Below are 26,301 nucleotides of genomic sequence, written 5' to 3'. Positions count from 1 at the left end.
AAATATGAAAAACTGACCATAAAATATTCAAAAAGGGCCTTAAAGTACGAAGAAAAAATATTAAATTCCGAAGGCAACGCAATACTAAAAGAATGTGTAAAAGTTAAGGACAAAATTGCGCTCTTGCAAAAGGAAGAAAAGAAAACCACAAGGGAAAGATGGAAAAAAGAAAGAAAGAATTTTTTAATGGAGAGAGGATGGTCAATCAAACATTATATATGGAAGCTGGAAAATGAGAGAAATGTATGGAAGGAACTAGAAAACTTAACTAAAGATATTGACAAACAAAGAAGGAGAGAGAAAATGAGAAACATGAAATTCGCTCAAGAGTACAAGATATTATGGAAAGAAGGAGAAGAAAAACCTCATTATTTGAAAGATGAAGGAGTAAAGAGAAAAAACCACCTACAATTAACTGCAAGATTCAGATTGGGAAGCGAAAATAGAGCGTCAAGGTATTGGGAGGAAGAAGAAAAGAAATTATGCAGATTATGTAAAAAGGAGCCAGAGACGCTTGAACATATTTTTGAGCGATGTGGGGAAACGGGAAGTTCTGCAAAAAGCTGGAAAGCTCAACTGGAAGGAGTGAACAACATGAAAAGGATGAGAGAAATCTTGTGGAAGAGAAAAATAGCAGGAGAAGAAAATTAATAAAAATGGAAAGAAAGGATGGTCTAAATAAGATGAGAAAAATATGAATAAGGAGGTAAATAGCAGAAAAACGAGAAAGTAGAAAAGAGAAAATAAGTAAATGTAAATGTAACTGCACCTTGTATATATAAAACATAATGTTTTTAATAAAGCTATCTATCTATCTACTTAAAGACCCTTTTTCGGTGTTTACATTTGTTACAAAGTCATTTTCATACTAGGCCCAGAAAGCCGAAGGGGCCAGGAGTAATAAACCAAAAAAAAAACTTTTGAGTGTTTCATTCCCACCAGCCACTAATGCTGATTACACCGGAAGGTAGAGCGGAAAGCCCTCTTCAACCTCCTTTCAGGAATCGTGGGAATGAGTGGGTGTTGGTTCGTGTGAGAAAGATGAGACGGATAAAATGAAGACAGAAGAAAATGAAAGATTATCTTTGGAATGCTACTGCCCCAGCATTTACCTAAGTGATCCAAGGAAACCACAGAGAAACTTACGCGTCCCGGAATCGAACCGGCGTCCTACCGAATGCTAAGCAATGATCTAAACCTCTAGGCCATGCCGGTCGGTAGTAATAAAACAGTTTGCTGTACATTTACGAATAATTATTAGATTTCAGTTTTTGATCTGACTACACCGGCAGAACTGGTAGTGCTAAATATGTGGCGCAAAATGAAATATTTGTTATTTATTTTTGCTAAGTTCAATATTTTTTATTATTTAACGCTCACCTCTCACTAAGAGCTGTCTTTTCCCTCAATTACCTGTGTGGCATTTCGTATCAGTCAGTATTTAGCAACCCTGTCCTATTGAAGAATTGATTTTACATTGCAGTCGCAATAAAATTTATTTGTATTTTTGGTGTACCAAAAACTGTAATAACTATAAGTTCTAAATGTATGTTGTCACACCCGACGGGAACGAATCCGGGGCTTTGGCTTTACGCACCAAAATCCTCCCGGAAAATATTTTCAACATTCGCCCCTGGCATAAATTTTACATTATAAACAACAGATATTAACACGAACCATATGACATAAACTATACCTTTCGAAAAAGATAGAAAATTGTTTTTACTTTATTTTCAATAGTCCGAAAAATAAAATATGAATATTCTGTTTATTATCGCTACCGTAACTTCCAACTTCCAAAGTAATACAACAGCTGTATTTAGTGCAACTTTTAATTAGCTTTAGCAAAAGTGTGCGGTAACTTCGTATTTAAATAGTTTTGTACTGTTCACTACTACCATTGTAATTACACCTATACATATGCTACATACTTACGAAAGTACATAATAATGCCACCTGAAATTAAAGTCAAGCTTTATTTGCTAAGTTAAAGTGGAATTAGCTTACAAACTAAGTTAACGAAGTTTATTATACATTTCAGTACTTATACAAGAACTAACTTGAAACAGGGCCTCTGAAATGCTTGTAGAATCGATTTATATTCAACAACGAGATAAAAGGAAATGGAAATGAAAGCAGTCACGCACAAAATAGCGAGGAGATACACACAGAATTATATAATAAGTTGTATTCAAATTCTAAAAAACTTTTTTTCTCTAACAAATACAAAAAATATCAAATTATTGGTAATACATCGTCATCTATTGTTATTGCTTCTAACTGTAGTTTTTCAAAACTTATTATATTTAACCTAAGTATTTAAAAAATAAACATTCAACGATTTTTAAATAAGTTTAACAAAAAAAGGAAATTACGGCTCAGGTTTGAATATGTTGAACATTATTTTATTGTCCTAAAACTAGTTCAGAATGATTTTTGGAAAATAGAATACAAAATATGCGCCCCGCTAACCAAACAAACGACTAAATTTCCTTATTTTACGGTTTTTCTCGTAGAGGAAAGTAATTTTAAGCATACAAAAAAAGCATATATATAGTTTATTTTGACATGTGCATCGCTTCAGGACTCCACAGACCGCAAACAGTAAATAAATTACATAAATGTTACTTTTTGTTGTTTTTTTTATTATAATCTGCTAATTAATTGGAAAGCAGCTACTCAAAAACAAGTGAATTTAATTAATACATGCATGTTAACGTTAAATATTTAATTTCAATGCAGTGCTTTCACTCGAATCCTGTACTCGTCGTTCTGTGTGGAGCATTTGAAACAAAAAAATCACAAAATAATTTAATTTAATTTATGGTTTCAATTGGGTTCGATGTTTACAATTCAGCTCAACCAAATCGCTAGAGGTATGTAATTATTTCCATAGATGGCTAAGCAATTCTGTTTTTAAATTAATAATTATTTAGTCTGGTGAATATTATTTAAAATACCTTAATTAACGGAAAATAATACCACTAAAAATGAAGAGGGATGTATGAAAAAAGGAAATATATGTGGGTGACAAATACCGAAACATTGAACCAGCAGCGGAACTGATCGGGCAGGCCTCAGTTGTGTATCGTATTATTTTAAAATACAATGTATTTTTTCGACATTTTGAGACATGTCTAAATAGTATAAAAGATGTGTAGTAAAGGTATGGCGCTGGTAGGACTAAGGATGGCACATCCATCCAGTTCTGACAATCCTCCAGTTCTTCGGCTCCTTTGGAGGTCAATCTTAAGCTGAAGGTCATTCTTCGGTTGTAGAAGAAAAAGGGTATTCTTCGGGGTTGAAGAATGACACACATACACACATGCTCAATAAAAATCCCTTACAGCCCCATAACAGCAGCAACAGCGACGTCAACGCTGGAAGGGTTGTAGGGGATGTTCCCTGACCATGTGTGTATGTGTGTGTCATTCGTCGGCCCCTAAGAATGCCCTTCTTCTTCTTATACAGCCGATGAATGACCTTCTTCAGCTTAAGAATGACCTTCAAACGTGCCGAAGAACTGAAGGATAGTCAGAACAGGATGGACAGGCCATGCTCAGTCCTACCAGCGTCAAACACTTACTACTACTATAATGCATAGATGCCTATATACATACCTACCTACTACCTACTAAATAAATGCATACTATTGTCTGTCCAACTTCTATGGTTTCCTTGGTTCAATCTAGGGTAGTAATTATAAGCAGATAATCACTCAGTTCTCTTCTGCCTTTATTTCGTTTCTTTCATCTGTCTTTTCCCAGGCGCCACCCATCAATTCCCACAATTTCTAAAAGAATGCTGAATAGAGTCTTCCGTCCTACCTTTCAACACTAAATTAGAGTGTGCGTGGGTCGGAATGCCCGCTCACCAACATTAGCTGATGGGAATTAGATACGCAAAAGCTAATTTTTCACTTTTCTTCTATTTTAATTTCGCCCATCTCATTTGTCCTTCCTAACGTAACCACCCACTATGCCTAAAAGGAAGCTGATGAGGATCTTCCGCCCATTGCAGTAGAGTGAAAATGCAATCACCAGCATTAGTCGTAAATGTTCTTTTCCAGAACAGCTCGGGGTCCAGCTGCATTGACCTAGATGTTTCTGTGATTTCTTGAGACCGTATGGAGCAGTAATGTTTCACAGAAGATAATCTTTCACTTCCCTTATATTTTAATCTCATCGGTCTCATTTGTCTCTCCTCAACCCCCACCCATGAATTCCTAAAAGGAGGTCGAAGCGGGTCTTCCGCCCTTTGAATTAGAACGTAAATTCAAGGGACTCCTTGCCCATTGACAATAGTAACTGATTGGAATGAAATACGCTGAAGATGATATTTGGAACACCGGTTCAATTCAGTCGCCTTGAATCTTATAAACAAATGTTAGGGTAGTCTGGATTTTCTCCTCCTAAGTAGTACTACCCACCCATTCTCATAATTCCTAAAGGAAGTGAAAAGAATCTTCTACCTTCCCCCTACTATGCACGATGGTGTAAGTCGGTGGAACAGTGAGTAATCGTTTTTGAGCTAAATAACCGCCTTTACAATACCTACCACATAAAAACAGCAGGGGTAGTCAGTTTAATGCAGCTGCCTTGTAATTCTGTATTATTAAGGTATATTTCATAATCAAAGCTGTGGTTCTTTTCATAATACAGCCTCATACATATTGATCGTTAAAGCAGGAAAAATAATAAACTTTTTAAAAGCATTGTGAGTTATAATTAATTTACCTAAACATTTATAAGACAGTACGTGACGTTGCAAGCCAGCGTTATTATTGTATTTTTGCGACTGTTTACCTTTTTTGTACCTTTATACCTATAATAGCTGGGTATACTAAATCTTTTGAATCAAACCGATGAATGAAGTTTATTTCTAAAACCTTGTATGTCCCTATGTATTTAATTTTGAGTGCGGAGCTTTGGAATAAATGTAAGGACATAAAAGAATGAAAAAAAGGAAGTTACGTAAACATTAGTCGGTAATTAGGATCATTGAGGCAAATTTCCATACCACCATTGAAAAAATTGTCAAGGTGCGTTGCCTTTCTTTTCTGCAAGTGATTGTAACTAGTATGTGATCAAACCAAAAAAGTCAAATAAGTCTCTAAAAGTTTCCCATCACACACATTTACCGAAAACAGTTTTTGAAGTCGCGAAGGATGTACCACATGCGAATTTGCAACGTACTAATAGTGATAGCGACTGAAACTTTGTTCCTTTAAAATATTCCACACCATCACATGAGAGGAGTGAACGTCTCTTGCTAATTCACGTGTACTACTTTGGAGATTGTCTACTTTGAAATCAAGAATTTCGTCTCTACAGCGGCGATATAGTTCAAACCTTTTAAAGGATTTAACTGATTTTCAGTATGTCAAATTATTGTAACAACAACTGTTCTACAGTGACGAACTGACCTACTATAATAATTGATGTTGTATTGCTGAATTAGTTTATTGAACTGTTCATCGATTGCCTTATACAAGATTTAAACATTAAAAGAATAAACGGCTACTAGAGGTTGACTGTTAACAGAAAACCATGTATCACACTTAATCTAATCTAACAAATAAGCAATACATGAGCAACTGCAAAGTAAATACTTCAGTGGTGCTGGTAATTATCAGCTGATTGAGTGCGGCGTTGCGGGTGGTATTTCTTTAGCAGGGTCAGAATTGAATTTATTTGTACTTTCAACTACGTTTTTCTCGAAAACGGAAAACATTTATAAAACCTACAAATTTACACAAAAAAAGATATATATCTCAGTATACAACAGGAGGCATCCATTACTTAAGTGCCCTATTTTGCTCTAGTAAATCTCAAGTAAATGAGAGGGGAGACCTCATGAAATCTTACCAAATCGCATTAAGAAGGAAGGGGGTACAAATAAAAAAAACACTTCATATAATAGACGACGCGACGTCTTACTATTTTATGGAAACAATACTTCAATGATTGTACTAGAGGTAGAACATTGTACGAACACTTAAAAAATCGAAAATGATTTTTTGATAAATTTCTATTTTAATTACCTATTTGTTTTATTGCTAAGATGCCTCTTTTTTTAATTTAGTTTGGTTTCGTAGAAGCCCATAGGTACGTAATACCTGAGAAGTAAGTAAACAGTATAAAACAAGCAAGTGTTACTCTGTTCAGTATTCTGTAATCAAAAGATCCACTATCTTTAACATCATAGACCATTATGGCTTGTCGTAAATACATGAATTTCCTACATACGTACACACACAGTTATAATCATAATTCCAATTTATACAACAATAAAGCAATTATTGTTATTATAAAAAGTTAATAACTTTTTATTGCACTCCTAACGATACGATTTTTTGCAGTTTTTACTCGTTAAATCGACAACGTCGTGGAGAAATCCAATTACCTCACACATTTCTCGAGGATCTTCAAATTAAATCTGAACTTATTGGAAAAGCGAGGCTCTATGACGGTCATGTCTCTGACAGCAAGGTAAGATTTTTCTCACGAATGTCCATAACTTCTAGTTAATATCCGGTTCGAACAGATATCTTGGAATCAAGGAATGAGAAGAAAAATCATAACACGTAACTTTTAAAACTCTCTCTAAATCTTAAATCACAAGCTTATAAAAGCTTTATATAATTAATANAATAAATACTCCTTTAAAATGCATGCAAAATACATTTTTTCATCCATAATTTAAAAATGTAATACCCAGAATTATATAACCCAGTACTGACTTAGAAACGCATACATCAGACCTTTCAATATATATAATTATTACATAATAAAGAATGAACATTATGTTAAGTCATAAATATTCTTCAACATTGTAAAACAAAATTCTCATCCGTGTCTTTTTTCATCTTTGTAAAGAACATAAGAACTGCGGACAGGACTCCGATGGGATTGTTTAAAACACTTATTGTAACATCATTTAAATATAACTGAGTAACCGCAATTTGATTAATGTCATCATCATAAGGTCGTCAGTCCTAAGACTGGTTGGACACGCACCTCCACTCTTTCCTATCCTGAGCTAATCTTCGCACTTCCTTAAAACTAGAACACCCCACATCCTTAATTATTTGTGAATAGTAATCTAATCTAAGTCTACAACTACTCCTCTGAACTGCTGTTTCTATTTACCAACCTATTTCGTCTATTTCTTTTTTACCTATTGTTTCTAATAGCTCTTCATTTCTAACCTTCTCTATTCACGGTATCCCATCATTCGCCCGTAGCACTACATATCGAACGCTTCTAATCTTTTCTTTTCCGTCACTCTCACCGTCCATGTTTCACACCTACACATCGCCACGCTGCTGGTATAGACCTTTAACAGTCTTCTTCGAATTTCTAAATTAACCGTTCGCTATCATTAAGTCATTAAGAATTCATTAAGTTATTACTTTCAATAACGAATATAACCTAACCTAAAATAAAGTAAAGGATTGTCTGTAAAATATTACTACTCCAGCATTTGCTTAAATTAACTTTTTATTGGACAGCTGCACCTTACAAACATCTGTCAACATTATGCATTAAATGACTAACCAATTACAACAAAACAGACTACTGATGAAGAGTAGTGGGAAGCAGTTCGCGCAGTCATACGTCATTACGTTACTCTATAGTCCCTCTCTATTTGTAGATCTGTAAAGCTTCTGATTGAAGCATTTGTACTGTACCACCAAAGCAGAAGAATGCGGTATTGTTGCAATTGCCCCCACTTCTCATCACCATTAATCTCTTTGGTTGTACGTATTGAATGATCTATTTTGCGTCACTGAATTCAGAACCAAGTGTTGTTACTTCCTTTGGTTTTAGTCGACCGTAGAAATCGGCATATTTTGTCCCCTTACCTTGCTTTCTCATGAAAACACATATTTCACCGATATTCTTATATTTCTTAATTATAGGTTTTTGTACCCTGAGAGAATTATCGCGGTAAGTAGGTACAATCTCTTGATATAGCCCCCAAAAACCAACTTGAAGGAAATCTAAGGTTGTTACAACATCAACTGCATTACTCGTTTGAAATATTACATCTTCTAACCACTGATAACCACATTGTAATTTGGCTACGAAAAGAAACAATAGCTTGTAAAATGTTCTCGGCAATAATTTTCACATTATTTAATTTTGGTAATTGATAATTTATAACCATCTATACCAGCATCTACCAAATAGTTATAAATCATACACTTCACAAAGGCTAACATAAGGAAACATCATCTATCTTCTTATATCGCACCAAATCAAAAACGAATTTGCAGCCCATAAAACTAAAATAAAACAATCTACGCTCATTACAAGTTACTCTAAACACAGAACTTAGTGTTTTTTATGAATTATTTTAGTACTAAAGCAGCTACATTTAATTATACTATAAACTATAAAGTGAATGTATAGGGTGTTTCGGAAATAAGTGTGGCGATTTAGAAGGTTTCAATAACAGCATGGCTAAAGGACTAAAAAAGTAGTAAGAGAACTACAACATGTTACAATCCGAAGCGTGATTTGGCAGCGTACGTGCAGTTTGTACAACAAATTGCTATCAGAACTGAGCAGCAGCACATGGATAGAATGTAAACTAAACAATACCGGTCGTCCAACGCCTAAGTAAACAGAAACAAAACATGCCGCTTCCTTATCGACATTGGTTTTGGAAACACCAGTAAGCATATACACATGCGTACAGTACACAAATTGCTCCTTATTAAAACAGCGTGGCTCCAAGGCAGGCTTTATGAGGTCTACCAAAATTATTTCTCACTCTCGCAAAAACGTCCAGCATTTGGCAAATTTTATTTGAAACAATAATCAACATTGAGCACAGGGCCAATAGGTAGGTCTCTTATAATAAGCCAAATACGCCTGGAACAGCGAACCTCCAAAAATTCCACACTTCACATTTACTGAAAACTATTATGGAAATTCAAAATTCCGTCTCTCGGAATATTTGCCCATAAACATTACCCTATTGCAGCTGAAAATCAGTTTCTTGTAAAGCTTGCACCCGCTGCGAATGATAAGGATGCAGCAACTGTACTTTTAAAATTCGCCACACTGTCATATGAAAGAAGCAAATGTTCCGTGATATTTTGCGTGTACTAGTTTGAAGGTTGTATTCTATCAAATCTAGGTTTCGTCTTCTACTGCGACGAGATGGTTCGAGCGTCGATGCCCACGGCCCTCGCAATCTCTGTAGCGCAGCTGAAATGGTTCGCTGATTCGAAAGCCTTCGTTGGTGATGCCAATGACTGTTCAATTTGATTGTATTGACATTTGTCGTACGTTTCACACAGTTTTATCGTGGTAAACGCCAATGTAATTTAAATCTACTTTTCACTGTCAGAAACTACTGCAATAAACTGGTATTTAAATTGAACAATGAATCATAAAACGTCTATGTGATCGGTAAGTCAAATAAGTCTTGTTTTCCGATTTCCATTCTCCTCTTCCCTCCTGAATGATTCCCAATACCTAACAAGTCTGTCACTAGCCTTGAGAAAAAAGATCGCTAACATTAGTAACCACAATTTTGGTTAGTTATTGTGCGAACTGGTTTCGTTGATAGGAGCACCAGACTCATGTGCTAATTACGATTTCTTCATTAAAATAATTTTAATGTACTCTTTTTAAATTATAGCTTACCATTCACGAGGTAACGACTAACTTCGTTATATTCCGCCTAAAAATTTCATTAGCCGCTGACAAAACTACACTTTTGGTCCATTAAAATTATTTCAACTTTAATAAAATAATTCGAAGTGGTCTGTATTCTGTCGAAACTGCCAGACGCGGATCGCGATTTCGATCTTTTTGAATCTCATCAGCGCGTCGCAGACAGCTCCGACAGAACACAGACCAACTTTTACCTGCTGTCTTAACAGTGCGTGGACCTTGTTGGAGCATTCGTAATCCTAAAATGTAGCATCGTACTACAGATGGCGTTTACCGCGCCATTTGTGGTATTTAATATTCCAAAATTGTTTATAAATGACTGCAAATCTTAAATATTTTAGGAAAATATTTGAAATTTCTCGAACGTATAAAAATAGGACACCTTTACTTGCCAGAATGGTATGTTTTTAATTTTTTTCAGTGATTTTCTGGCAAAAGAATTCAGAACCTTTTAAACAAATTCGTATATATCTCGTCCAATTTAATATATTCTTTAATTTCGCAAAAAGGGAAAGAAATGTTCTCCCAAAGCCTTGAGTTTCAGTGTTTGTAACATGTTTTACTGTAAAACCTTAAATATTGACAACTGACGAACCTTGAACTTTGACTAAGAAGTGCAGAATTATTTATCATCACTTGAACTCGTTTCAAAGCTTAACAGAAAGTATAAACTACACGCTATTTATAGATACAATAACATTGATACCTAAAAGTATAATGTAATTGTGGTTGATATCATCGTTTATATTTTTTTTTTTTTTTCGCATTACATCGAGTGAAAATTTCAATATTCTTTATTACCTTTTTTCCACTTCAACATTTATTTTTTAAGATTTTACTCTTCCTCATTTTCCAAGAAAATTTGGAAATTATTGAAAATCGTATGACATCAGTCTTATGGATAATCTGATTCTTAGCAACTCGTATTGAGAAACTTTTTCTGTAAAGTCCAAAGCAGTAATGTAATAAAGGAAACGAGTTGTCTATAACCAATTTCTTCAAAAAAAAAGTGGACTAGTCCACATTTGTCCATATTTCTCACAAGAAATTCCTGATTCTACTAGACCAGGGGTCGGCAACCTGAGGCTCGCGAGCCACATGCGGCTCTTTGCATGTGAAGCTGCGGCTCTTTAGTCCCATACGAAAATATTATTTATTTTATCAAAAAAAAAACATTTAAAAATTGTTCTGAATTGATTAACGAGGATTATGCAGTGATTCTATCTCTCAGCCACTTGTACTCGCTTTTCACCGCATCCCAATAATCTTCCAGTTTGTTACAGTGAGGTGAAGAAATTGGCATGTCGAGTGCTGACTATCTTCGGATCGACATATTCGTGCGAGCAAGCCCTTGCATGAATATAATTAAAAGTAAAATAAGAAGCCAACTAATAAAGAAAATTTAGAGTCGTGTTTGAAAGTTATGAGCCAAATCTATCCAAACTTTCTAAAACCATGCAAAGCCAACACTCCCATTGAATTTGTTTGCCCAGTTGCTTGTTATTGAAGTACAAATTAGTGTTGTATATAAATAGATATTTTTTCTAATGAATAAATAGATATTCTTTCTTATGAATAAATAGATTAGTTTTTTATCAAAAAAATGTATTTAAATGCGAGTACTATTTAGTTTTGGCAAGAAAAAATTTTGTGGCTCTCTAAAGACTTTGAAATTTTGTCCTTGCCCATGATATTTGTTGTGATCATTGGTTTCTTCAAAACGTTGAATGTAATCTTCTAGTTATTTTGTTTGCAAAGCTTGCTTTGTGTTCTTACTGAAATTTTACTTTCAATACCGAGAATCAAAAAACAAAATGATCAAAAACTATAGGGCTATTTTATGTGTATACGTCGGTAGATCCTAACTGTTTGAACCATAGTAACCCACCGCGTGTTGCAAATTTTAAGTAAACAGCCTGTCGCTTACATGATTAAAATTCGAAATTAAAAAGTTAATTTTAAGCACATCGCCTTTGCAAAAGTAAGATCTTCAAACTCGATTTAGTGGTTTGCAAGAAAATTAACTTTGAATTTCTGCCACTTTACTAATTTACGTTAATTTTTGCGCGTAGTTTAAATAAGTATAAAATATGTATTTATTTGCAAGTAATATACAAATATTATATCTATACTTTTTATAAATATCTATACTTTCTGATGTATGCATCACACTATTCAACTTTCACTCAACCCTATATACTATTTGCGTTTACTTTTCTTTATAGTACAGGACCTGACTTTGTGAACAATCCTGCAAAATACAATGTTCGCTTAATCAAGAATAACACAAATTAAGAAAATAAATTATATGAATACACAGTGGAAGGGCTGCAGCCTCGTGCTGTAAAACTTGTTCACTGTGAAAAATATTCTATGTTAAAGCTTNTTAGCTTAATCGATTCGAGGCATGAAAAATGGAATAATAATTAAAAAAAGAGTTTTCCGTTTTTTTGTATCTTAAAAAGTTGGAATGCTTTGGTGGAACAAAGAATTGTTTAAGTTTAATACAAATATCACATACGTATATTTCTGCTTCAACAAATTTTGAACATCGATTTCTCGAAGTTATTGACTGTTCCCTAATTTCAGGACAAAAGGAATGCAACCTCTCCCAATATTTCGTCGAAGTATTCGTCTCTTCTATCGTCATATTGCGAGAAATCTAATAAGAAACCAGCAACAACCGGAGAAGTGAAATCCTTGACCAAACCAAGCAAGTCTAATTTGACAATTCAGAAGTCATCGACGTTTTGCTTGGTATAACATTACTTCGACAAAATCTGACACTAATTTTTCTTTCATTTTGGAAGCATCGAAATTCCGATCAGTATTTTTGAGTTTGATTTCCTAATAAATAAACGTTTGCAATACGTAACATGTACACAATAAGGCAAAGTCTTAACATTTTCAGTATGATTAAGTGAGCATTTAGTACCTAAAGTCAGTATTTGTTAAGAGATTTAAAAAGTTATACCGTTATACCAGTAATAATTATTAGATATGTAGTCGTACTGACCTTGGGCTGTGATTATTATATTTATCAGTAAAAATTTAGTTATTGATTTCATTTTTAGATTAAATTTGGAAAAGATTCTGTTTGTATCTTCTTAGGATTTAAATGCAACAAAAATAGAAAAGCCTTTTTTTGGTCTTTAATTTCCTTCTATTGTTCAAGTAAAAAAGTAACATAATTTTGCAGATATAAAATGGAAATATTATCAATAAATAATACATACAATATGAGTAAGTATTTACTAAAACATATAAAAACTGAAGGTGCCTTTTTAATTTATTTAAACCGGACTTAATATTTTTAAGTACTATTCATAATGTTTTTATGAGTAGATCATAATCAAATTTTATACATGTTGTTATACCTCTTTCTTAAATCAGACCGTAACTGTACAAATATTTCACGTTTGTAAAATATGATTGGTAATTTTAATGGCGTCTCTGTACCAAAAAATGAGTTTGTTGTAGCAGTCTGATGTCATGAAAAAGACAACAAAAAATAAAAGCAAGCTGGACAGTAAAACTCATAATATCACTCATGCTCGCCTAATTTAAGAAAAATTACAACCACAAGTAGAGTATGAATTCATTTTTTCATTTAATCTTTTAGTCTACAAGCCCTGAATGTTGTTGATCCACTGCTCAAAATATAGAATATGTGATGTACTTTACAATATGGTAAAGGAAATCCTATTTGAAAATATTTTGAGTTTGTGACTCAATATGTTGTTCAAATATACCTACATACGTATGTAAAAAGTAAAATTTAAACTGCAGTTTACTACACTCTCCTTAAATATTACAATACTGCCAACGTAACCTAAATGTCTAAACTGGTCCTAGTTTGAAATTTGTATGAGCACTACAGTACACCGTGGAAACTTTCCGACGAGGAAAGCATTAAGTGACACAAAGCTAGTCAAACTTCTTGATAAAATTTTGAGGTTATTTAGTATAACAATTTGATTTTAACAAAATGGTTTTGATGTACAAGTCACTGTCCAAAGCAATGCCACAAAGATACACGAACGAAGTGAGTGTTGTCATGACAGATGGGCATGCCTTTCGTTTTGTTTAATAGTATGACAGTTGCTACCTTTATTGTACCATCTATGTCACTTCTACACCCTTTGACGATTTAGGTTATGTCGGCAGCATTGTATTACCTATTTGAATCCAACTTCAAGGAACGTATCGTAATCTGTACTTCGTTTCCTTTAACATGAAAGATCTCCAAAAAGGACCATATTTTCGTTGGTTTTACTAGAAAAAAACTGATACTTTGCCGAAAAGCATTCTTATACATAACATGCTGTTCAATTCAAAATTCAATAGAACTATAAACGTCAGTTTTCGAATAGACGTTCATGAATGAATATGCATAAAACCCGCCTAAGACAGAATCTTTTCCAAAAACTGGGCTCATTTACCTACATGGTTGATCCCGAGGCCAAAAAAAGTGGAAGCTATTCAGAACGAATGAATTTGAGTACCAAATCCGGTTACAGAGTCGATGTATGTAAATACTACCGTTAATAGGTATTCAAAAATATTTTTATAACGGAAAGAATTTTCTAATTAAGACTACTTTAAATAAATAATCAGTGTAAATATTTGAATTATGCATTACGATTTATTACATACATAAAATTCTTTAACCAAGCCATGTATTAGACTTTTATGAATATCTAATGTGATATGTTATTTATTAAGAGTATAGTCGCCAAAAAGTTAAAGTAAGTATTTAATACTATTACCTTGCGATGTATCATTCAATTGAAAACTGCTAATTGAAAAAGCCCTTCTACTCAAAAGTATTACTATTATTAATTAGTCACACTAGAATGTAAAATGAATATGTGTACAAAATAATCATCAATTGCTTATCTACATCACAAAAGTAGTGTGAAGAAAAACGTAATATTTATGATTAAAATTATTTAGATAGTATTATTCCTACTTACCATAGTACATAATGTAATGACTTAACGTTTATATGTAGATAACTACTTGTATCCACTCCATTTATCCCGTAATACTTTTAAAGAATAGGTATATAGTTGTTAAGCCAACGAAAATTAAATCAACGAAAAATAGAAGATGAAGTTTGAACTTTTAAGTTTCTATAACGGGGTTTCTTAACCTAGGGTGAGACCTACCTAACATCATTTATTTGTAGCACAAATTATTATTATCCCTTAAATGTCCAAAGTCCAGTACTGCCTGACCAAAAAGGGGGCGTGCGTGTATACTGATACACGCATAAGAAGTGAATTTAGATTTTATATTGTAGTAGTATTTCTGAAAAAATTGGCTTAAACTATTGCATTAACTAATTACTGAACACCAGAAAAACACAACTTTATTTCGAGTGGACGAATGTGGAATATTGGTTTATTTTGGTTAAAAACTTTTACGCTTCCGCCATATAATAAAGCTGTAGAGGGGAAGTACAAATCAAAACAAACACAAACACATTTACTGTACATATACAGTTTTCGTAGGTGCGAATTGGTAACAATTTGTCGAAATGGCAACTTTAGGATCATCGATTGCTACTAGTAGGTTCGCTTCTGAAGTTTTTTAAAATAACTCATTTTGGGTATATTCACTAGGGGGTCACACTAGTGGAAATGTCAATATGCTGATATATTCACTCTCACATTCCCGTGTTGTGCGACGCGTGTCGCATGACGTGATGCTTTTCAGTTTTATACCCTAGTAAATTTCCTTCTTACTGCCCATAAAGGAGTTTCGCATCAAAAATTAGTTCCCTTGTTTTATTATTATATTCCGGTTTTAGGTTATCCAATAGTGTAGGTGATCCCCTTGGCTTTTCTCTTTTAGTTTTCCGCTAACACGTCAAAGGAAGCTTTCCAATAGGAACAGATCATTTAGGCGTCGCAAGGGGTAACGTTTTCTGGTAATAGAAGGTGACAACCAAAAATGATACTTTTACCTTCAGCAAAAGCAAAACAGTGACAGAGGATAAAGGATAGCACTTTCCACCTCCGCGTCGCAAAACGACAGGAACACCAGATGGTTGGTCCAATTTTGTTCCTGATGTAGTGTAACTTCCCGTGGTCCGAAACAATTTCGACAAAAATCCTGACTTTTATGCTTAGAATTTGTTATTCCCAGTTTCTGGGTTTCGTAGAGATGATGAAGGCTTTTGCCTGCCCATACTGGTACCTGTATAGTTCTGATGCTGCTCATCTTTGCCTGCTTAATCTCCTTGTTTTCTTTTCCCATAATTCTATTAGAAAAGCATTCATGTGATTCTTGAAATTTCGGTAATCCACAACTACAAAAAGGTTAAGAAACCCTGCTCTATAAATAAATCTCTCTATCCTTACTGTGGTTAATGGATTCACTTGTTTATTTCTTTTTGTTGTCCAATTTTATTAAATTCAGATTGCACGTATATATTGTGTATAAGTACATTAGCGTTCATAAGTACATTAGCGTTCAAATTAACGTTAAAATCAATATGAGATGGTGTTCCCAGAAGGCTCTCGGAGAAGTACTTCTGCAATTATGTAGACACTTTCCTTTTCACTTTTCAATCTGAGGTCTAATTAAACGATGAATACTGAACAGATAACATTCTCGTAAGCAGCATTAATTGCTACTACTGCTTTAATAACGGTAGAAGATTTTAAGATCAGTTAAATGCTTTTATTTTTAACATCAGTTCAAAAAATTTATAGGATAAATATAACTTTGTTATATTTTGCAAAATACTGCACATAACCTTAAATATGATTTGGTTAATTTTGATTGTTTTATTGCTTCAACCCACAATTGTACTTTTTATTATTTGGGAGAAATGGTATCCACTTTCTTTACATTCCGATACTATACACTTTGCCATTTTTGTTAAATTTTATAAAACTAGGAAATTTAATTAATCTGTCTCTTTTTCTCTTACGAGATTTACATTATGCTATCCTGTTGTCAAGATGAACTTTAGGATCATAGTAATAACGACACGTAACAGGAGAAAACGGTAACATTTTTCTCCATTGCTCATCAATGTCGGTATTATGAGTTGTCAAACGCAAAACATAAACAAAATCACCTTGCCTACGTGTCAAATCGAATGCGCACTACCTTACTGCGCAACGAACCACCGAGCACAACTTACAAACATAATGCTAACCAATTTTAGCAATAAGCAATGAGTACTTCCACGGTATATGGGCGTTACTTTCCTAAACATTCACATTGGAGCGCATTATACAAGATATCTACAAATCTTTTCCTTCCCTAATTGTCTATTGGTTTATGATTTAGGGGCAGTATTTACGACTCACAGTCTATATACCTATCTGCAGTTCGTACCTACGATAAAGCAGCTCTTTTTTTTATGCGCAAGAATTAAAATATTTAACTTTGAATTATTTAAACATAGGAGTTAAAAAATATTTAATCGAAAGAAATATAATAGTGATGTATACTTATAATATGTAGTACATGTTTTTTTTTTTGCAAAATTTTTAAATGGCTTATTTTATCCGTATAAAGTAAAATAATTAATTATGTAAAATTTGCACAAAAAAAAGGTGTGCCAGCATAGGCATGAACTCAATCTACATATTTCATGTGAGTCGAAAACACTAACCCCTAAGTAGCAAACCACTAGACAATCAAAGACGAAAATAATGCCCTTTCAATGTGAATATCACGCAAAGTAAGGCTTGATTGAATCTGTTAGCAACATATTTGGTAGTTCCCTCGATAATGTCGCTCGTGCCACACATTAGCAAGCCAAGTAGTGTCCACTCCTATCTCCAGTACTCTTGGCTTTCTCTACTCCGCGTCCTCCCGTTTGATAAAATTCCCAAAATGCAGGTATCTTATTCACTTCCTAACCAAACATACCAGGAATAGAAAGATGTTTTGGTAATTTAGATTAAGTTTCCGTTGTTCAAATTTTTTGCCTTTTGCTACGCTCACCTTCCTTTGACTCAAATTTCTCAATTTTGGAAGAAGTTAAAGAACATTCTGTAAGATTAGCTCTCTGAATTCTAAAACTATGAATAATGTAGGTGCTTTATTTCCTTTATAGAAACACTTAGTGAAGAGTGAAGAATAATTTGGTTTAATTAAAATTATAGCAATTTTATGTAACACTTTTCTAGGAGACACTTAGAACATTTTTTTTGGATTAATTTCAATTATATTGAAGTGAATTAACTTTTACCAACACAGATAATGTNAAGAAGTTAAAGAACATTCTGTAAGATTAGCTCTCTGAATTCTAAAACTATGAATAATGTAGGTGCTTTATTTCCTTTATAGAAACACTTAATGGAGAGTGAAGAATAATTTGGTTTGCCCTTAATCAGATTAGGATAAAATTAAAATTATAGCAATTTTACTGGCCGCTATGTAACACTTTTCTAGGAGACACTTAGAACATTTTTTTTGGATTAATTTCAATATATTGAAGTGAATTAACTTTTACCAACACAGATAATGTCAAATTAATAAAGGAAAATTGGTGCCGCTATTGTCCTCACTTCTCAATTTGAGATTATATGTAGTGCTAAAAGTTAATTCGAAGATACTTAGGAGTCGTTGATCAAAATTAGGTACGATATTTTGGAAAAACCACTGGCACTCGCGTCCACGGTGTAGGTCAAATGATTAACAGGTTTTTAGATAAACAAAAACGAGAGACAGCTTATATAAAGAAATAGTATGCCACAACAGTTTCAGGACGTTTTCTGTAGAGTAATATATTAAAAATGTTACTCGTTTTCATTTTATTTCTACCTAATACTTTTAAGATTCCTCTGTGATCTGTTTTCCCCTTACGTTATTCTTTACTAATGTCATGTGCACTACTTTATATTTACTACAACAGCATTTTTTTTAAATAAATAAAAGTCTTAGGCCACATGATTAAAAATCCTTTAAGCTAAACGATTAAATTGCTGATATTTTATACATCAAATCAATACCAATTTCCGATATTACGAATTACCATCAATACTGTTTTAAAGCAGTAAACATTCTTAATAAAATTCAAAACCGTATGCTTATTACTGTATTCATTTAATACTTGTGTATTTCACGAGTATCATTACGGCGATTCTGTGTAACGAAATTTTGTTGTTAAAAACAACTATCGCACCCTAAATGAGTATACCTTACTAATTTCGTATTCTACATCGAGGCTTTTTATGGTCCCAAATAGCACAAAAAAGTGGTTAAACTACTAAGTTGTAGAACAATAAATTTCAAAATCGTAAATGTCATTTACAATTAGCGACCCAACAAAAAGAATTGTGAAAACCTGTTAAATTTAGCGTGTCTAATTTTACCCAGCAGAAATATATTGGAGTCCATATTTTTTAACTTACTCCTAAGTTTTTGGAAATAAATAAATTTAAAACAAACATCATTTCTAAGAACAAAGACTTTCACGACCGGAATACATAGTAGAATGAAGATTCGGGCTATAGGGCCGTGGTCTAAGTGAACTATTCTGTCCAGACGTTTCGTCGGCTCCTGCGGCTGACATCCTCAGTGGTAGTGCTGCGTTGACAACGTGAACGTAGATTATATCTCGAAGTCTCGACAGCGTCTGGACAGAATAGTTCACTTAGACCACGGCCCTATAGCCCGAATCTTCATTCTACTAAACATCATTTCTTTTAGTGCTCAATGATCACTTAGATTCTTAATGCAGATTATAGATAACGAAGTCATCATCTATTTAATGAAAGTGTTGTGCAGCTAAGAGCATCTGATTGTAAGAGAATAAAAGCCAATATTCGACTTCTTCTCTGATAGGTTTAAATTTCAAGTCGATGTTGTTTTCCGGGCTGTTTTGCCGTGGTCCACAGAATTTCGCCTTGCCGATGACCACTGAAGATGCCGTCAACAAAGACGGGGAAAACGTTTGGAATAACGAAACTTTATGAATAATAAAATAAATCCGCTTACCTACACACACACAGCGGCTAAAAAACTATGCCCCCCTCCGTCTCCATTAGGTTACGTTTAATTGAATGAATTAATTCTTAAAACTTCCCAAATGCAAAACTAGTTCTTAATCATTGTACTGATTAATTTATAAGCTACGAAAGAGATTGAAATATGGAAACTCTAGAAGTGTAGGAAAAGACGTGAATATGTCATAATCAAAAACTGGAATGATCACGGCAATAGTCAGACTTAAATTAAAAAGTTTTTAACTTATGTATGCTTCTCCTTATTCTATCTTTCTGCTCCCTTAGTTTAAGTTTTCATCATGTGAAACATCCATCTGTTACTATATCTTCCGATTTCCTTAGTAGCCTTTCTAAAAAGTAATTACAGTTAATACATTTTTCAATTGCTAAAAATTCCTGTATTCCTTGTTTAAAGGGTTTTAATCACATGAAACATGGGTTACCATTTTATTGTATTTAGATTTAACAAAGGTAACTATGGTTAATGAAGATGCACAATATACAATTCTCTTGATTAAACATCAGACCCCCGTATTCCAGTTTTTATTTGTGCAGTGAACGTATTTCGATTAACCTATACCCCTTTAGAAATTCCCCCGTTTTCAACCACTTTCATACCTTATAAATCAACCAGTATTATAATTAAAAACTGGTCTTATGTTAAAAATGAACGAAACAAGCGTCCGCATATTTTCAAGTTGTTGTGTTATTTGAGTAAGTTCCATTGGTTTAATAATTTACTTCGCCAGTCTCATTTTATACATTTAAGTGACGGTGTACACTATTCTATTTAATTTTAGAGGTATCGTACATGAATAGAATTTACTTTTTATTTTAACATACAATTATTTTGCATACACATTAAAACAGAGACGAAACCAGGATTTTAAGAAGGACTTAAGGTTTACAAGAATTTTATCCCTTTGTGGCTACTTTTTGTATTAATTTTGAAATAATGATCACAAGAATATCACTGTAGGAATTGATCATTGATTGACGGATTATATACCTGGATTTGTAAAATTTGATAGCAACGTGCAAACAACAATTCAAACAAAAAAAAAGAGTTGATAAATTTATTTAATACAAATAATTTGAAAAACGTTTAAATAAAAACTAAATATACTAATGATGTTTCGAATACTTTAATATAAAACGTGTTCCTTCCAATTACCTTAATAACTTTGAAATTTCTAGCACATCTCTGGCATTAAAACATCACTACTACTATCACAGCTTGTTCCATGATCACTGAAAGACAAGTTCATCCTTAGGCTTCAGTAATGTTACAGTCAACTCATTGACTGATCATCGATCCTCTCTATGATCTCATACATCTCAAAAATACTACCACGATTATGAAAACCCTCGCACAATAGTAAAATAATAAATGAAAATAGATTGTAAATTTTCTATTATTCTGTTTATCAATTTTTCAGATTTGATCTGCTTTTGTGAAATTGTAACATTTCTTTTAATATTTTAATCAAATTAGAAATGCTCTCACTATGGTAAACAAAGTAAAAGTAAAAAATCGTAACTCCGTACTTCTCTTGTACTTGTAGAAAACTGTTTAATTCAATCTGCACAGCTTTCTACATTGACAGCACGACACAATGTTACTCACTTTGCGAGAATAGAAACTTTAGCTCAAAATCTAATAAAGAAGAAAGAAATTGTACCTGCATAATTCAGTTTGGCTAGTTTAGTAGTTTTAGTAGTAAAAGGGCATAAAAGTGATATTGTAAAATAAGTAGATACAAGGAATGTTACAGAGTAGAACAAAAGAACACCGCGTCGTTAGGAAGGACAAAATATAAATGAAATATAAATACACATTTTGAAGTTATAAATTAAATATCAGACTACATTTAATTAAATTTGCTACTAGCGATAGTATTTCTGATATTTTACAAGACTTTATATACCAAATTAATAAGAACCCAGACCTTGATCGAACAAACTGAAGGTTCCGATAAAGACAAATGATATAATTTCGTACCACAGGCTGTATGTCGTAATTTAGTTATATTTACTGCTTAACAGTAGTATTTCAATATACTTACGTGATACCCACCACACAAACCATTTTACTAGGAACGTTTATTTTAAGTTCTTGGTCAGAAACTTATCAAAACTACGACGGATCGCGATTTTGATCTCACCAGTGCACCATATTCAGTCTCAATAATTCACTGACCAAGCCGAAGAAGATCCGAAAGTGCGAATTTATATAATATTCAAGTATAGACGGTATATCGCCATCTAGTGGGGTTTTGCTGCCAATAAAGTATTTCATGCGTTAGATAAGACCTTATTACAGAATCGACCTTACTGAATCGACGTATCTATATATACATGTTAAGAACACAAACCATTTTAATAAGAACCTATATATATACATCATCGATTCTGTTAGGCAAGTGGATACTTAATGATACCTTGTCTAACGCATGAAATACTTCAGCAACAATTCTATAACACAGGCAAATTATTTATGAATTGAGCAAAAGAGTTCAGCAATCACACCAATACTGACTATCATTATTTCGTGAAACAACATTTGTCCGTAACAACACTCTGTGAAAACAATTCACCTCTGCAGTACTTTCCAGTCGAAACCACTGATACAAATCCAATAGCAGCTGAAAATCAGTTTCCTACAAAGCTTGTATTTACTATAAATGATAATGATACAGCAAATGCTCCTTTAGCATTTGTCACACTGTCACATGAGAGAAGTCAACGTTGCGTGCTGTTTCGTGTGTACTTCTTTGGAGGTTTTTATTACAGGCTTCGACGCTCACGACCCGCAAATGAAAGATGCGATTACTGAACAGTTTGATCGTTTCATTAACACGAACACACTTACCATCGATTTACTAAATACATCAAGGTTACAATGTTAGAAAAACAAGTAACTGCTAACTACAGTTGAATGTTACAATCCTCTTGAATCACTCTTAATCTAATCTAACAAATAATAAATGTTACATGCGCAAAAAAGCAAAAGAGATACAACACTGATGCTGCTAGTTACCATCTTATTTAATACGGCGTTGCGTTCTCGCATTTCTATCTAGGGGCGGAATTAGATTTGCCTGTACTTACAACTACATTTGTTTTTTTAAAACGGTGTACTTTCGGACCTGCAAACATCTGTTTAATTTTCTTATTTTATAGTGCCCTGTCACTTCTTACAAGATTGTTAATTATTTCAGAAGCATCCTGTATAAATCCGCCAATCATCGCTTTAATGACTGATTTATCAAAACTGCCTGTGGCGCGCTCAAGAGATCTAATTAAAGCGAAATCGAACTTAAACGTCCTTATTAATAGAGTTTATTGTTCTCATCGGCACGACATCCGCTGCTTTGGTCGGTAACTTATAAAGATTACCTATGACGTGTTGATAAGTACAAATAAATCCTTAATGGCGGTGGTAGTTAAATATAAATTACCAATAAAGAACTTTTCAATTTAGTTCACATACCTGAACATATATGAACTGTATCATAGATTTAGTTTGTAAAGTACCTCATCTTCCTTTTATTTTTGATTAATAATTTATCGAAACTCGCTATGGCGAGCTGGTGGGAACAAATAAGTTCGAAATTGATTCACGTCTAGTTATTTCGATAAATTGCTGATCGAAACATAAACTGTTCCTATAAATTAAATGATTGGGTCCCAAAATTATCAAAAATAGTCTGTTATTATTATTTAATACTTAACTTAATGATAATCCGCTTCGGTACAGAAAACAACAAGTTTTTAAAACAAACTATCATCTTTATTATAAACATAACCCGTGTAAACCCACGACAGACATACCAATTGGCTTATACGTCATTTGCAAATATAACTAAAATTATCCTAAAGACGTAGACTAGCAGCATCACACCAGTAAACTACATAACCAAATGTTTATTCACTTTAATTACCATTGAATAAATAATGATTTTACTTATTAAAAAGTAAATTAAGTAACGAATTTTAAATTTCACCAACATTTTAGAACATGTGGCGATAGCCACGTCCGAAACTAAATATTGTGAAAGCCTTATGATACACTCAATGTTCTTACTAAACGTATATGTATGTATGAATTTAGTTCGTAAACCTTTTTTATTCGGAAATTTGATTATGTATGAGATGCTTCTGTGTTTTTTTTTACACTTACTTTTTGCAAAACATTTTCGTTAATCGTTAAAAGAATATTCATTTTTTCATGTTAATCGAATGGGCGCAAAATCTTATTTTTTCTTTGTATGCACAATCACTCCTCCTTGGCGCCTTTCTCATAAGTTGAAACGAATACACCGTTGAATGATTTTTCCAACGATAGATGAACCTAATTTTTACAACGTGAACACCACGATTATCTTGGAAATTCTAAGTCATTTAGTTTATTCTGATTACTTGTAAACATTTTCTGCAACTAATTCTTCATCGAAATATAAAAGATAGAAATTTGAAACTTTCTGATAGAAGAATGAAGATGCGGGCTATAGGGCCGTGGTCTAAGTGAACTATTCTGTCCGGACGTTTCGTCAGCCACTACGACTGACATCCTCAGTGGTAGTGCTGCGTTGACAATGTGAATCTCGAAGTCTCGCTGAGGATGTCAGCCGCAGTAGTTGACGAAACGTCTGGACAGAATAGTTCACTTAGACCACGGCCCTATAGCTCGAATCTTCATTCTACTATGAATTCCTGCCGTGAAAGCACTTGTTCTTATATTTCTGATAGAACATCCGTAACTGGCCATATTATAAAGATACATTCCCTGTATTTTAAAAGTCTTTATATATAGGTATACTTGACAAAGTAGACACTTTTGCAAAAATTTTCCTTATTTCGAGATTCCATTTTACGTATTCTAAATGAAGGTAATGGAAGAATGGCAGGAGACGAGGCACGAGGAAGCTTTCTAAATCATTTAGTTATTCAAAATACAGAATCAGCACTTACTTACGTATTCGAAAGTCCTCAGCCGATTTTAGATTTTATTTTTCGATAAGGTTCGCATTTAGGTTAATGGAATCGTTCAAATAAATTGCACAATTAGACTGGAAAGCACCTACTTATTTACTGCTCGGACGTGCAAAATTTTAATCAAATTTCGCAAATTCCGAGAAGACTAAAATTACTAAAGTTCTCTAAATCCATTTACGTATTCAACATCAATAAGTAATTCATTATAAGTTACAATGATGTGCTGGAGAAAAATATCAGAAGTATTCTCCAATAAGATTGTCATTATAAGTTTAGCAAACATTATTTCTACTTATATGTGCAGGATATACAGGGTGTTGCATACGTTTGCCACGAGCCAAACTTTACTTTTTTTGTAAATGGAACGTCCTGTTCATTGTTTCACTCTTATGTGTAACTTTTTATACCCACTCACCCCGTATAAAGTTGATAGAATCAAGATTTATGGGCATTGTACAAAAAGTCGTGGCTGGAAGGTGGGGGGGGGGTGCATTCTTCATCCTATAACCAGTTATTATATTTTTAAAACACTTACAAATGTATTCTTTCAAATTACTTAATATGTACATTTCCGATTAAGTTGCAGTTTTCTCGATAAATTCAAATGGAGTACTCTGTATATTAAGACTAATTTGGACTGTTCTCTCCGCATTATTAAGCACTTATACTGTTCTATAAAAAGCATTCATACTATCACATACCGTTGAAGCAGCTCGACCGTCTTTTTTATCGCCTTGTAAACAGGCGTAAACGAAAAGTGCCTCGCAAAACGGATTTCACAGCAAATAAAAAATTAACTAAAAAAATTGTTTGAGCGCAAAAGCCATGATAAAGTGTTGTTCGATTTAATAATAAACAATGAAAGGATTTTAATTTCTATTAGAATTATTACATAGAGTAACTGTTTTTGCACTTAAACTGTTTTTTTCAATAAATATTTTTTTTATTTACATAAAATACTTGAACACAAAAATTAGTAAATTGTAACAATTAACGTTATCGGTTCTAAAACAACGGATGCCTATCCTTAATACATAGTAAATTTAAGTAATTACACACAACGCTTAATAAAATTGAGAGAGCATTAAGGGAGGTATCGAAATTAAGCATAATCGATTTAAATTTCTCATGAAGACTGTAACCAAGTGTTTTGGTTCACAAAGTAGACTCTTACAAAAAAAGTCGAAAATGAATTGAATATTAAAAAAAAACATTTACAAGGTGTTTCCTTATTCAGCTGTCTACAGATGACATATTAGTATCGATAAAAGCTTTCAAATGACAATAAATCTTGTATCACCATTAGGGTGCTTCAAGCAAAATTCTTACTCTTACCCCCTCAAATGTTTCTATTTGATGTAAAAACAATCCTCGCCAAACATGAGCCCTATAGCTCAAATCTAATAGGTCGCTATTTTTATTTCAGTTTCCCATTTAATTAACATAGGAAAAATTCTTTTTTGTTTTAAATTGAATTTACACATAATTTACGCATTTTTTTCCAAAAAACCGTTTCATATTCTCAAAGTTGAGTCTTTGAGCTTTACAAAACTCTAAGACAAAGTATGATTATCTTTACAAAAAGACTAGTTACAGCCATTTAAAAATTACTAAATTTTGAAATTTGAAAAAAT

General features: G+C 33.2%; 1 protein-coding gene across 1 annotated transcript in view; it reads left to right on the top strand.

The window, feature by feature from the left end:
* LOC108737620 (transmembrane and TPR repeat-containing protein 1-like) overlaps positions 1-12,749 on the top strand; it is a 254,778-nt gene extending 242,029 nt beyond the window's left edge. The window contains exons 12-13 of the mRNA XM_025977791.1: positions 6,362-6,491; positions 12,282-12,749. Of these exons, the coding sequence (XP_025833576.1) occupies positions 6,362-6,491; positions 12,282-12,455 (304 nt within the window). The 3' untranslated portion in view covers positions 12,456-12,749. The remainder of the gene's footprint in view (positions 1-6,361; positions 6,492-12,281) is intronic.
* The last annotated feature ends 13,552 nt before the right edge of the window (positions 12,750-26,301 follow it).

Source organism: Agrilus planipennis, unplaced genomic scaffold (assembly GCF_000699045.2).
Source record: "Agrilus planipennis isolate EAB-ADULT unplaced genomic scaffold, Apla_2.0 scaffold87, whole genome shotgun sequence".
NCBI lineage: Eukaryota > Metazoa > Arthropoda > Insecta > Coleoptera > Buprestidae > Agrilus > Agrilus planipennis.
Note: the sequence above shows the minus strand (reverse complement) of the source record. Positions and strands in the feature narration are given on the sequence as shown.